The sequence below is a fragment of the Salmo salar genome, chromosome 06 (assembly GCF_965601325.2).
Source record: "Salmo salar chromosome 06, fSalSal1, whole genome shotgun sequence".
Classification (NCBI taxonomy): domain Eukaryota; kingdom Metazoa; phylum Chordata; class Actinopteri; order Salmoniformes; family Salmonidae; genus Salmo; species Salmo salar.
This window is the reverse complement of record NC_138296.1, coordinates 27,681,053-27,696,510: the sequence shown is the minus strand read 5'-3', so window position 1 is coordinate 27,696,510 and position 15,458 is coordinate 27,681,053. Positions and strand designations below refer to the sequence as shown.

The 15,458-nt window shown below is 43.1% G+C and overlaps 1 protein-coding gene across 1 annotated transcript; it reads right to left on the bottom strand.

The window, feature by feature from the left end:
- Positions 1-1,441: 1,441 nt before the first annotated feature.
- On the bottom strand, positions 1,442-4,818 carry LOC106592182 (protein Tob1). The gene is made up of 2 exons (XM_014183497.3): positions 4,551-4,818; positions 1,442-2,974 (listed from the first exon to the last, which is right to left on the bottom strand). The coding sequence occupies exon 2, from the start codon at positions 2,754-2,756 to the stop codon at positions 1,740-1,742; it is 1,017 nt and encodes a 338-aa protein (XP_014038972.2). The 5' UTR covers positions 2,757-2,974; positions 4,551-4,818; the 3' UTR covers positions 1,442-1,739.
- Positions 4,819-15,458: the final 10,640 nt, after the last annotated feature.

Below are 15,458 nucleotides of genomic sequence, written 5' to 3'. Positions count from 1 at the left end.
CTTTGCATTCAACAACATTAGACTAAACAACTGGCAGGCTGCATCGTTCAAAGGTGGGCCTGTTGGCTGGTAGGGCTAACATGTACAGTGCACTAATATAAACACCTCAGCTCTCACTCGGCTAACTGACAGAGGTGACATGCTAAGGTCTGGGATGACCGTTAGCAGGCTTAACCCCACTATCTAGATGCCTAATAGGCCCAGGAAGCACATGGACTGACTCCACCGTAGTACGTAGACTCAGAACCAGCAGAAGGCTGAGGATAATGTAGACAGTCGGAATGGAATACATGCACAGGGTATATCAAATCTCCGGTAAAAATGGAATACCCTCGTTGGCTCTTTTGGCATAGCTATGTTTTGAATGTTGATGGAAATGTATAAAACTGTGTTAAGTTGTTTTGTCAAGGAAAACCCCACTGGTAATTCTAGACTATAGCACAGAACACTAACATTCACCCTGATTCACAGCAATAAGACTACAGGACACTACGATATGCCTATTTGTGTAACACTAGTTACAAGACTACCATGTATAGAATATTGATGTATAACGGTGCAGTCTTACCAATAGCACCATGCTGACATGTCAGTACTTTATATTATGCGAGGTCTTTCCAAATGACAAGTCACACAGCAGGTTTGAACCATGTGTCTTGAGCCAGTGCACCAGGAGTATGCTGACCAGAGGTAAATTAGGCACTGAAGGATAGGCTAGGACTCCCATGGCTACGATAAAGTGTGTGTACTTAACAATTCAATGGCATATGGAAAACTGGATAATATCGCTTTCATACATATGTCCATTGCCCAATCAACAAGACCAGACTACCAATGAGAACATAGACGAGTGTATATTTTCAAGCTTTTTAATACAAACTTAATAAATGATCAGTTCCGCTTAACATGTAAGACACTGACTCCAAATACTTTGTTATACCGTTTGTTTTATCAAGTATTGCACAATGTAGGTACAAAATTAATATACGATAACATTTTGTCCATAATATAGCAAAAATCTTTAAACTCTTAACAGAAAATACAACTCTTGTTTTTCAAAAAAGCTAATATTCTTAAATCCCACCACTACGGAATATTCTGTACACAATCTTTAGAATAGTCAATGTTTTTTAGAGGGATTCATTTCACAATTTCAATTAAAAAAAATAACATAAAGTCGCTGCAGCCATCACGGATCACTGTAGTAGTAAAAAGATATAAATGCAGTACCATGTCGTAGAAACAATATATACTCTGATATTTTACAAACTCTGTACTAAATTAAATTATACAATTAGAAAAAAGACCAGGAAATCCCACTTATTAATGCCAATCCTTGGAAAATTGGCATGTCCAGTTATGTCTTAAATACTGAAAGAGGCCATGACTTGTATTGTTTTTCTTCTTTATCTTTAAAACAGTCACGTAAAAAATAATTTCTGTGCTTGGTTGGCAAAAGAAATAATGATGCATGTCGAAGTTTAGGTAACCACTCTTGGACATCTTGTACTACAAGCTTCATCGTAAAAAAAGATAACTCAAGGGGGCAAAGTCATTTCACCCTCAGGCTCATGCGCTTGGACTTGTACACAGTTCTTACAGTCGACAACAAGTCACTTTAAATTTTTCCTGGAAATTCTGTTTCCTATTTTATTTTTTGATGTGCGTTTAGTCTTTTTTTCCCCATATCACATATCTCTGGTCATTTCTGTGTACTAGTACTGTAGTATCTTTGTGTACTAATTGGCCATCACTGGCTGGAATTGCTGGTTCGAATACTGCATGTTGTTCAAGCTGAAATTCAAGCCGTCCATAATGGACTTGTCGTTGAGACCTCCGTAGGCCGCAAACACGTCGAAGGCATTGCTGTACTGCAGCGGGCTGAGGCTGAGGGAGCTGTCACCGGGGAATAGTGCACTCGGGCTCCCCTGGCCCTGGAGGTTGGGGAACACAAACTCCTTGGCGTTGGGGCTGAGGGCTGAGGCCTGCTGCTGCTGGCCCAGGCCCAACCCGTACAGAGAGTGCATGGAGGTGGAGATGGCTTTCTGCTTCAGCAGCGTGTTCACATTCAGGCCTAGGTTGGTGGGTGAGGTGCGGGCCACCTTCTGGCCCTGCCCGCCTTGGCCACCGTTGCTGTTCTGGTTGTTGCGGCTGCTGCTCTTCATTTTGGTGGAGCCGAATTTGGTGGCAGCAAAGGTGGCGGTGGTGAAGGTTAAAGGCTGGTTGGAGCGTGGCATGAAGGTGGGGCTGACAGCAGCCGAGTGGCCAAAGGGAGGCGAGGGCGAGCTGGAAGTCGGAGAGGGGCCCACCACAGGCTCGCTGATGGGCATGAAGACCTGGGCCTCAGGGTTGAAACTGTTCTTGATCTCCTTGTCCAGCTCCAGCCCACTGGGGCTGCTCTCATTACTGTCGTCCACGTACAGCACCTTGACGGGCCCCTTCTCCCCGATCTGGTAGGATACCTCGAAGGGGTCGATCCACACACTGAGGTCCTGAGGCAGATTGTGGCGCACATCCTCAATGTCCAGGCCACTCTCTTTGGCTGCCTTCTCTACCACCGGGTCCACCTTCTCCCCTACGTGGATGCACCTGAATCCAGAGCCCTTGTATGGCTTGTCTGGGTACCAGTGGCCCTCATACTTCCCCTTGAGCTGCCTCTCAAGCTCCTCACCGAAGATGTTGACCCGTCGCCGCGGCAGCTTGTTGTAAAGGTAGGAGATGACGAAGTTGAGGGCTACTTGGATTTCAAGCTGCATAGCTGGCTGCTGAACTGCTCCGGGTGCGAGAAGAGGTGTCGGCAGCTGCGTCCTGTTGAGTTGCTTTACGTATCTGTGGTGGGTGGCGTAGGTGCTTCCAGGCAGGGTAGGGTGTGATGGGTTGGGTCAACACCAGGCAAAAGGAACTACAGCTTTGTGGAACTGCTCTAAAAACAAAAGTGCTAGTCGTTCTTCCACAGGTTGAGCGTTGTTTTTTCCTGAAAAAAAAGATAAATGATTAGCATATTGTTCAGACTGATAAGCAAAACTATAAGACATTAAAAGGCATGAACCATTCTGCCACTAGATACAAGCCATGTAAAGAATTTGCATTACTTTAGTAACATTTTGTATAATTGGACAACATTTTGTAAACAGGCAACACATCTCAAAGATGTGGGTGGCAATGTCCTCTACTTGACTGAGGTTGAGCCTACTACTGCAGACTTTGTAAAGGAATGCAATAAAATGCCCTTTAAACGTTAACCCTTTACTTCCTGAGGGAAACATCTAGAATAGAATTGCAGTCCGTATGAACACTCAAATCAACTAGTATGCTATGACGGATCAAGCGTTCACCTCTTCTCTGTCTTGTTTCAAGTCTCAACGTTTATTTGTCACATGCACAGGATACAGCAGGTGTAAAACCCTTACATACAAGCGCTTTCCCGAACAATGCCTATTCAGTATCAAGGTCTATAGCCTGAATCATCTTTAACAATGCAATGTCACGCTATGGAACAGAACGAACTAGTTTATAAATAGCCATGACAAGCAAGGGGATCTAGTGAATTTGCCTGCATATCTACAACTCAATACGAACAACCTAAAGATTTCATAGTAGATGAAAACGATGTTCATAATGTTAGAAATCTCCACACAGAAAGAGCTGTGCTGTTTTTTCAATACGAAGCTATAGAGAAGCACTAGAACTGATCGTGTTACATAATAAATAAGCTAGCCTCGTTACAATGTTGCCAACGTCACAGAGTCGCAGTTACATTCGGAAAGGCATACTGCACTTTTTTTACAGAACAGTTACATATTAGCAATCAGGCTGGCGATAGAAACATGTACCCTGTAAATATTGTATCAGATTGGCGGCTCTCAACTCGCACTACTTGGTATGCTGATTAAACTGTAGCAGTGAACGTCAACTAGGCGAGGCAGGGGATAGACAGGTTAGGTGTTGCTATTATCGGAACAGTGTCGACATAAACGGTTTAGCAAAATGTAACAACTAGTCTATTCATTTTGGATATGGCGAAGTACAGAAGAAAATGCTAAATAAGCTGTATCCAATAAACAATCATACTCGGTCATTACGAAATAGACGGTTTTCTGGCCAACAGCAGATGGTTTTGTTCGTTTGAGGCAGTGTGAGCAGCTACTTTATAATCTCTGCGGACCTATAAATTACCACTTGATTTACTATTAATTCTTTCCGACCTGGAGATTTAATAACGGGGCCAAAAAAAGAGATGAACACAATTCCATGCATAGCCTATTGCCTCTCCGAAAGTTTCTTCTTTCAATAATTTGACAGTCTTGATAGCCAAGCAAATGTAAAGAACTATTTAACTCATATCCCGTCTTTCTCTCTCTCACACACACGCTTCAGTTAGTTAGGCTACCCCTCCCTAACTCCGGGGACTGACGCAGCAAATCAACTTGATTAAAATCCCCTGCGATATAATCTGGGGTAAATAGTTCATCAAGAATACTGGGCTATAGATGATTGATGGATATCCAATCAAACACGCAAAGAGTAATTGAGGCAAAAGCAATACTTACTTTTTCGTACAAAATGAAGATTCTCAGTAGTTTTGAAGTACCGTTAGGGCAAATAGAAGTGTAGGGTAGATATAAATACTTTCTTCACATATAATATAATATTAACATAAAAAAGTATTCCAGTACGTGTAGACGTTGATAGGTTATCGTTATTTATTTTGCTTTAGTTTAGATTTTTAGATTGTTTGGCGTTTTCCCCTTTCAGCAGGCTTGCAGAATGTTTCTTCCCTTCTACCTGGGAGTTTTACAACTTCGTCCCAGTCGGCTGTCATGCGCCTATATTTATAGCTTTCCTCCGCCATGGGCACGAGGTAGGCGGTGATGCGGTTTCAGAGGTCAAAACAATACGAGCACCAAATCTGGGCCTGCAATTGGTCAGGTTGGGGAATCTAGCCTGCTGGAAATGTACAAACTCGAAAGTCTATTGGTTAGTTATACTGTCAATCCAAGGCATAAAAATGAAGAGACGCCCATAACAAGAACATTTGCGTCACACTTTTCCTATGTCTCTGACAACAGACAAAAATACATCGATTATGAAGTCAGACATATGCTAAATTATGTCATTTGCATATAGTATATTTTGATTATGTATTTTCAGCGATGCGTGGTTGATAGATTATATGCCTTTGCTTGTCATCCAACATGAGTTAGATCAGCGTATCAATCATTTCAGCCGAGATATATCTCCCCTATTGCCTCGACAAGGCTATGATATGGAATACTTGCATTCCAATAGGTTAACTGGTATTGCCAAGTGCTTCCGACGTATTTATTTGACATGTTTTAAAATAATGAGCGAGCAATTTGTTGAGCTGAATATACTCTCACCCATGAAACCGTAATAACCATGCGTTATTACCATGCTAAAGCAAACGCAAACTGTTAGATCAGAGAATGGCAGTTTGAAAATGATGAGTAAAAGAAACCGGGGTTGCATTTGGCAATTTCAGTCAAATCTACAGCTCTGTCGGAAAGGACATTCCCAAAGCGGAACGATACCGTTGGAAGCGAAGGGGTTGATCTCCTGCCGAGAAAACACTCCGCTGATTGGCTGAAAACGGGGCAGGAACTCTTTGGTGAATGGTGTGCCCGTATCCAAGGTGCTGATGTAGCAGCCCACGTCATACCTGGGTGGACAGGGCACTCTCGAGTTTAAATTGGACCTTGCTAAATATATATTAGTTACGACGCTCTACTTGATGTAAGGTATGTTGTCCCACTAACTCACGTAGGAAAAGCTAAGCAAACGTGTACTCACCCTGTATAAATGGCTACACAATGGTTTGGCCGTAATGCAAAACAAACCCTTTCCATTCAACAAAATGTAGGTATCTCCACGATCTCAATGTTGTTGTTATTGAATGTAATTACTCTGTAATAAGGAAACTTCAATGTAAAGTGTTACCACCAATAAGAATAATGTGCATACTGCTCATTGCTGTTCACATCATGCACCTATCAGGCTCAGATTTCCAAGGCCAGTAGTTTTCCATGCTGTTAACCCTATCACACATTCACTACCATGTTAAAACCAGGACTGTAATCTTTTACCACACATATCTGGCATTTACCATGACTAAGACCTTGTGGTGGGACGCATAACAGGTGTGTGTACTGTAACGCCTAGCAGGCCTACACACATGCGCATCAACATTTACATTTACGTCATTTAGCAGACGCTCTTATCCAGAGCGACTTACAAACATCACCACAATCATTGTTTTGTGTTCCTTAAAAGTGTTTTGTCAACATTTGTGACATTTGTAATGCAACTACATTGATAACTGTTATAGTTCATGTTATAAATGCAGGTAACAATAAGGCTATAACTGCACACAAAGACTTTGATGAGAAGTTGCTTATTGCTGGTGTGTAATAGCCTCGCATGATGTGTAGCGCTGGCTTGTCATTCCTTAGTCTCGTGCTACCATAACAGACACTACACAAATCCATGGAAGTATTACTTCCACAGTAACACCAGTATTACATCACAGAACCTCTTCCTATGCCAGCATAATATGGTTGTGAAGAGGAAGCAAGTGTCTTCTGGTTTGCTTGTAGTGGACTTTTATACATTCTTTAAACGCTTAGGTTTCCCAAGCATGAACACAAGCAAAATCACATGTTGTAGTGCAGGTCGGGGACTGGAAGCTGTTAACGCATAAAGACATCCAAAGGTGGTTGTGGATGTTGGATATTAGGTTTATAATAAGTCTACAATAGCTTCTCAGTCTAACCATATAGAAAGGGAGGACACATTATTTGACAGGTGGGTTTTAGATAGAAGCTGCCCCGGCCCTCTTGGCACAGATCTCAGATCAGTTTTTCCTCCATGAATCCTTCACTTAACTTTTTAGGGAGGAAAAACCAACTGAGCTTCGATTAGTGTCTTGATCTACACCTTGGTGGCATGCATACAGCGTACAGAGAGAGAGAGTGTACTGCACAGAGAGCTCAGTGGCCTTGGCTTGGCAAGGCCTCCGGTCTGTTTATACTGCAAACAGCTCAGAGGTTTCCACGGTCATGCGCTCTCCATGACCAAAGCCATAGAAGTCCTGGAGCTACACACTCCAGCATACTAACCTACCTCCATGTTGACCTCACAGCCGTCCGTAACACTCCAGCATACTAACCTACCTCCATGTTGACCTCACAGCCATCCATAACACTCCAGCATACTAACCTACCTCCATGTTGACCTCACAGCCGTCCATAACACTCCAGCATACTAACCTACCTCCATGTTGACCTCACAGCCGTCCATAACACTCCAGCATACTAACCTACCTTCATTTTGACCTCACAGCCGTCCATAACACTCCAGCATACTAACCTACCTCCATGTTGACCTCACAGCCGTCCATAACACTCCAGCATACTAACCTACCTCCATGTTGACCTCACAGCCGTCCATAACACTCCAGCATACTAACCTACCTCCATGTTGACCTCAAAGCCGTCCATAACACTCCAGCATACTAACCTACCTCCATGTTGACCTCACAGCCGTCCATAACACTCCAGCATACTAACCTACCTCCATGTTGACCTCACAGCCGTCCATAACACTCCAGCATACTAACCTACCTCCATGTTGACCTCACAGCCGTCCATAACACTCCAGCATACTAACCTACCTCCATGTTGACCTCAGAGCCGTCCATAACACTCCAGCATACTAACCTACCTCCATGTTGACCTCACAGCCGTCCATAACACTCCAGCATACTAACCTACCTCCATGTTGACCTCACAGCCGTCCATAACACTCCAGCATACTAACCTACCTCCATGTTGACCTCACAGCCGTCCATAACACTCCAGCATACTAACCTACCTCCATGTTGACCTCACAGCCGTCCATAACACTCCAGCATACTAACCTACCTCCATGTTGACCTCAGAGCCGTCCATAACATTTTGATTTGTGGTCGTAAAGAAATTACAACTGTCTTGGAGCTCTGAATTTGTTGACTGTTTCTAAACAAAAACAATCATGTAATTGATATGTGGGTACGTTTGTGTATCATGTCATTAATATGTGGGTACGTTTGCGTATACATGCGTATGGTAAATGTGGTAAATTAGTGTGTTTATAGAGTGTGTGTCTCAGGAGGTTGGTGGCACTTTAATTGGGATAGGACGGCCTTGGGGTAATGGATGGAGCGGAATAGTGGAATGGTATCAAATTCATCTAACACATGGTTTCCACGGATTGTTTGATGACATTCCATTTGCGCCGTTCCAAACATTACTATGAGCCGTCCTCCCGTCAGCAGCCTCCTGTGGTGTGTGTGTGTGTCAGGCAGACATGTGTGTATACAGTATGTGTGTGTCTTGCTGAGACAAAGAAGCCACCTGATTGTCTTAGGTATATTGTCTTAGGTGTAATCCTATAACATACTGTATCTTCCCCTCACTGCCTCTTCTGGTACATGTATACCCTGAAGGAGTGGCACGGTGCTTTAAGGTCTTTAATCCTCAATTAGTCTTCAAAGTGATTCGCTTTGCTCTTCCTCCCTCCAGGAATAGTGAGAGAAGGGGAAGAGGAAAGGGAAATAGAAGGGGAAAGGGGGGAGCAGAGGTAATCAAGCTTCTCACAACAGACCAAGTTTAGTATGGACTGACTGTGTATCAGAGGCTGGTGGGAGGAGCTCATTGTAATGGCTGGAATGGAGCGGATCCAACATGTGGTGTCCATATGTTTGATGTATTTCATACCGTTCCATTTATTCCATTCCAGCCATTACAATGAGCTCGCCCTCCTATAGCTCCTCCCTCCAGCCTCCTCTGCTGTGTAGGTCCCTAGCAGGAGTGTTAGCTAAACTACGACAATGTGACGCATTGTTTTTATAGTGTTGCTGTGTTTTGCCTCTTGGTTAGGCTGTGGTAGTGCTTCCTATAGTTGACTTGCCTAGTTTAAATTGTTGAATAAAATCAGAGAGAGATTCCAATATAATTCCAATATATATAAAAGAAATGTAAAAAGTGAGCAGAGGTCCTATTAAATGTCTGTAGGTTATGAGTGTTGTACGGCAGTTGTACTGTTCCAATATATATAAAAGAAATGTAAAAAGTGAGCAGAGGTCCTATTAAATGTCTGTAGGTTATGAGTGTTGTACGGCAGTTGTACTGTAGCCCACCACTGTCCTCCCTGACTCCCTGTCTGTGACGTCACAGCCGGCTGGGATAGGGTGATAGGAGTGTGGGGGGGAGTGGTTAGGAGTGTGACGACGTGACTGGGTCTGTGACGACTTAATGGTCTCTGATGTTGCTGTTCTCACACCACCACCGCAACAGAAACATCATATTTTACTGTAGCAGGAAAAACTAAATGACAACATTAAGCTGTGACAGGCGTAGCTATGGAGCGCATCAAGGACAATGGGATCAAACACGCACATGCATAAACACACACACACACACACACACACACACACACACACACACACACACACACACACACACACACACACACACACACACACACACACACACACACACACACATCCCTGCAGCCCAGACAGAGTCTTTTACGTCACTACTTCTTATTAGTTAACATGTGTCTGCAGAGAGCCCTGGGCTCTTCACAACAGACACCTCACTGCTCCCTTTGAAGTAGAGACGAAGGGAGTGTGTAAAAGACAGAGAGTGAGAGGATGAGAGAATGAGGGAGGGAGAAACAGATACTGTAGCTGTTTAAATGAGGCTCTTGCTCCCTCTGCCTCTCCTCTCTCTCTTCCTTTATCACTATCTATCTTTCTTTTACTTTTTCTTTCTTTCTTTCTTTTTCTCTCTTTTTCTCTCTCTCTCTTTCTCTCTCTTTCTCTCTCTTTCTCTCTCTTTATTTCTCTCTCTCTCTCTATCTCTTTCTTTCTTTCTTTCTCTCTCTCTCTCTTTCTTCAGAAGCAAACTCCATGCTCAGCAGTTGCCCCCTGGACCTCTCTGATTCAGAGGGGTTGGGTTAAATGAGGAAGATACATTTCGGTTGAATGTATTCAGTTGTAATACTGACTAGGTTTCCCCATTTCCCTACACACACACACACACACACACACACACACACACACACACACACACACACACACACACACACACACACACACACACACACACACACACACACACACACACACACACAGTTTAGTTCAGTGTGTCCAATCAAGCACTTTCCCTGAGTTGACATGTTAGATGGGTTGACCCTGGCTGAGTTGTTCTTGTTTCACATGGTCTGAGATTCCTTTAGGTTCCTTTTGGCAAACTCCAAACGGGTTGTCATGTGCCTTTTACTGAGGAGTGGCTTCCGTCTGGCCACTCTACCATAAAGGCCTGATTGGTGGAGTGCTGTAGAGATGGTTGTCCTTCTGGAAGGTTCTCCCATTTCCACATAGGAACTCTGGAGCTCTGTCAGAGTGACCATCAGGTTTTTGGTCACCTCCCTGAACAAGGCCCTTCTCCCCCAATTGCTCAGTTTGGCTGTGCGGCCAACTCTAGGAAGAGTCTTGGTGGTTCCAAACATCTTCCATTTAAGAATGATGGAGGCCACTGTGTTCTTGGGGACCTTCAATGCTGCAGAAATGTTTTGGTACCCTTCCCCATATCGGTGTCTTGATACAATCCTGTTTCGGAGCTCTACGGACAATTCCTTCAACCTCATGGCTTGGTTTTTGCTCTGACATGCACTGTCAACTGTGGGACCTTATAATGACAGGTGTGTGCTTTACCAAATCATGTCCAATCAATTGAAGTTACCGCAGGTGGACTCAATGGATGATCAATGGAAACAGCCTGAACCTGAGCTATATTTCAAGTCTCATAGCAAAGTGTCTGAATACTTATGTAAATAAGGTATTTCTGTTTTTTATTTTTTTTATATAAATTACCAAAAATTCAAAAAACCTGTTTTTGCTTTGTCATTATGGGGTATTGTGTGTAGATTGATGAGGAAATGTTTTTATTTAATCCAATTTAGAACAAGGCTGGCACGTAACAAAATGTGGGAAAAGGTACAGTGGGGGAAAAAAGTATTTGATCCCCTGATGATTTTGTATGTTTGCCCACTTACAAAGAAATGATCAGTCCATCATTTTAATAGTAGGTTTATTTGAACAGTGAGAGACAGAATAACAACAAAAACATTGAGAAAAACGCATGTCAAAAATGTTATAAATTGATTTGCATTTTAATGAGGGAAATAAGTATTTGACCCCCTCTCAGTCAGAAAGATATCTGGCTCCCAGGTGTCTTTTATACAGGTAACGAGCTGAGATTAGGAGCACACTCTTAAAGGGAGTGCTCCTAACCGCAGCTTGTTACCTGTATAAAAGACACCTGTCCACAGAAACAATCAATCAATCAGATTCCAAACTCTCCACCATGGCCAAGACCAAAGTGCTCTCCAAGGATGTCAGGGACAAGATTGTAGACCAACACAAGGCTGGAATGGGCTACAAGACCATCGCCAAGCAGCTTGGTGAGAAGGTGACAACATTTGGTGTGATTATTCGCAAATGGAAGAAACACAAAAGAACTGTCAATATCCCTCGGCCTGGGGCTCCATGCAAGATCTCACCTCGTGGAGTTGCAATGATCATGAGAACGGTGAGGAATCAGCCCAGAACTACACGGGAGGATCTTGTCAATGATCTCAAGGCAGCTGGAACCATAGTCATCAAGAAAACAATTGGTAACACACTACGCCGTGAAGGACTGAAATCCTGCAGCGCCCGCAAGGTCCCCCTGCTGAAGAATACATATACATGCCCGTCTGAAGTTTGCCAATGAACATCTGAATGATTCAGAGGACAACTGGTGAAAGTGTTGTGGTCAGATGAGACCAAAATGGAGCTCTTTGGCATCAACTCAACTCGCCGTGTTTGGAGGAGGAGGAATGCTGCCTATGACCCCAAGAACACCATCTCCACCGTCAAACATGGAGGTGGAAACAGTATGCTTTGGGGGTGTTTTTCTGCTAAGGGGACAGGACAACTTCACCGCATCATTTGACGGGGCCATGTACTGTCAAATCTTGGGTGAGAACCTCCTCCCCTCAGCCAGGGCATTGAAAATGGGTCGTGGATGGGTATTCCAGCATGACAATGACCCAAAACACACGGCCAAGGCAACAAAGGAGTGGCTCAAGAAGAAGCACATTATGGTCCTGGAGTGGCCTAGCCAGTCTCCAGACCTTAATCCCATAGAAAATCTGTGGAGGGAGCTGAAGGTTCGAGTTGCCAGACGTCAGCCGCGAAACCTTAATGACTTGGAGAAGATCTGCAAAGAGGAGTGGGACAAAATCCCTCCTGAGATGTGTGCAAACCTGGTGGCCAACTACAAGAAACGTCTGACCTCTGTGATTGCCAACAAGGGTTTTGCCACCAAGTACTAAGTCATGTTTTGCAGAGGGGTCAAATACTTATTTCCCTCATTAAAATGCAAATCAATTTATAACATTTTTGACATGCGTTTTTCTGGATTCTTTTGTTGTTATTCTGTCTCTCACTGTTCAAATAAACCTACCATTAAAATTATAGAATGATCATTTCTTTGTAAGTGGGCAAACGTACAAAATCAGCAGGGGATCAAATACTTTTTTCCCTCACTGTAAGAGGTTTGAATACTTTTGCTCTATATATATATTGTATTTGTCACATGCACCGAATACAACAGGTGCAGACTTTACCGTGAAATGCTTACTTACAGGCCCTTTCCCAACAATGCAAAGTTTAAAAGAAAATTAGCACAAATAAAAAGAAATAGTAACACAGTAAAATAACAATAAGGAGGCTGTCACATCCTGACCAGTATAAGGGGTTATTTGTTATTATAGTTTGGTCAGGACGTGGCAGGGGGCATTTGTTTAGAGTGTTTCGGGGTTTGATGGGCTATGTGTTTATGTAGAGGGGTGTTTGTTTAGAGTGTTCCGTTTTTTTGGGGGTTATGTTCTATGTTAGTATATTTCTATGTTCTGGTCTAGTCTTTCTAGTTCTATGTTTAGGGTTATTGGTTTGACCTTCAATTGGAGGCAGCTGTTCTTCGTTGCCTCTGATTGAAGGTCCTATATAGAGGGGTGTTTTTGTAATGGGTTTTGGTGGGAAGTTGTTTTTGCACTGCTGTGTTTAGCCTGTAATACTGTGTGTTCGTTTGTTTTCTTTTCTTGTTTTGTTATTTAAGTGTTCAATAAAAGTTAAAATGAGCACTCAACCCGCTGCGCCTTGGTCTACTCCATACGACGACCGTTACAGAGGCTATATACAAGGAGTACCAGTACCGAGTCAATGTGCAGGGGTACAAGTTAGTTAAGGTGATTGAGGTAATATGTACATGTAGGTAGGGGTAAAGTGACTTTGCATAGATAATAAACAGAGTAGCTGTTTGTATTGTATGGTACTGTAGATATGAATGAGATGAATGGTAATATACAGTATCAGGGCTGGCACCAGGGCTACTAATTACCAAGGGTATTTTATAAACAACTGGACTTTTATGACTGAGTTACTTTAAAGTTAAATAAAGGTTACATTTAAAATGGGTAACCCTGATATTTTACTGTGTCACTGAGAAAAAACGATTTCCTTCTCTCTCCTCTTGAACAGGCTGTCACTATGTTTGGTTACTCATTAAATAGAACACATCACAAGTCTGCAGTCAGGCTCAGCACATGCATAGTCAGAACCACACACACACACACACACACACTCTCTGCCTTTCTCTCTTCCTCTCTCTTAAACACACACACTTACGCCTTGCAAGGACTTACATGATACAGAACATGCAAACGCCAAGGTCATGAGATCAGTTCCCACGACAGCAGCAGCACCAGGAGAACTTAGCTGGCTGCCTTTATAACGGCAGGTAGCCTAGTGGTTAGAGTGTTAGACTTGTAACCGAAAGGTTGCAAGATTGAATCCCCGAGCTGACAAGGTAAAAATCTGTCCTTCTGCCCCTGAACAAGGCAGTTAACCCACTGTTCCTAGGCTGTCATTGAAAATAAGAATTTGTTCTTAACTGACTTTCCTAGTTAAATAAAGGTTTAAAAAAAAATACTTGGCCTCTTCAATAAATCATCCACAGACAGCGGAGCACTGACTGGGACACAGTCAACATAGACACATTTCCTATCTGTAAATCTAAAGAAGGCTTGCTGAAATGCACAAATGGATCATGGCCCAGTTTCAACCAAAAACAATGCAGGTCACCTTCCTATAGATTTTCTTGTGACAGAAGAAAGTGGGAGCTACAAAATAGCTCTTATATGTACAGTATCTTACCGTAGGTTTTAGTTAAGACCTCTTCTCATCTGCCATAGCTTTGATTACATCCTGAATGAATTCCTCATCTACTGTATTTTTAGGCATCTGGCATTCATGCAATAACCCAATGTAGAAGCATATATAATTATGTCTCTTTCCCTCTGACCTTGAAAGGGTACACAGAGTAAGCAATCATAGCTTGTGTAGCCTTTCAGGTAGAGCTAACACTTCACACACACACACACACACACACACACACACACACACACACACACACACACACACACCACACACACACACACACACACACACACACACACACACACACACACACACACACACACACACACACACACACACGCACATGTCACTACCCCTTCTGTTGGCCTGACACACACATCTAAAAACACGCACACACTGCTCACAGAACACAACAAACACTCCTGATGTGTGAATACATAACATCTGCATCAGGGTAGTAGGGCAGCTGGGTCTACAGCTCCAGTAATAACACACTGACTACTACAGCCAGGCAAGGACACACTGAATCCCATGAGGCCCTGGCTAATGCTCTCCATGCAGGTCTCGCTCCCTCCTGAGTTACAACAGGGAACAGTCAAAAGGTTAACACATGTAGAATATACAGATGTATGATCTCAATTTGATCCCCCTGTTGCAGGAAACTTGTAGTGTATTTGAAAAGGCTTCTGAAGTTTGTAATTTCCACTTTGAAATGTAAGACTTGATTTTCCCTTAGGAAAGATGTATCAACCCCGACAAAAAATTTGTATTCATTATAATCCACATCTTCATTATAATCCACAATCCTACATCTGTACACACACACACACACATAGGCAAATAAGCATACACACACACACACATACACGCACACACACGGTGACCGCGCACACACTGACCTGAAGGGCATTTTCTTCCTGGGCTGCGTTCAGTACGTTTGTACGTTCTGGAATGTTCAATTGAATGGAAACGGAAATGGTGCTGACAAATGGGGACATTTCCTACTAAGTTCTATACATTTTTGAATATTGCTGAATTTTGATTTTAATGTCTGGATTCCGTGATTCCGTCCGCGTTCTCTGCAACAAGGATTTTATAGGGCCCTGGTACATTACATTTTTGTGTGACAGTG

Coding starts and splice junctions, on each gene's coding strand:
- LOC106592182 (XM_014183497.3), bottom strand. CDS start 2,756: ATGCAGCTTGAAATCCAAGTAGCCCTCAACTTCGTCATCTCCTACCTT.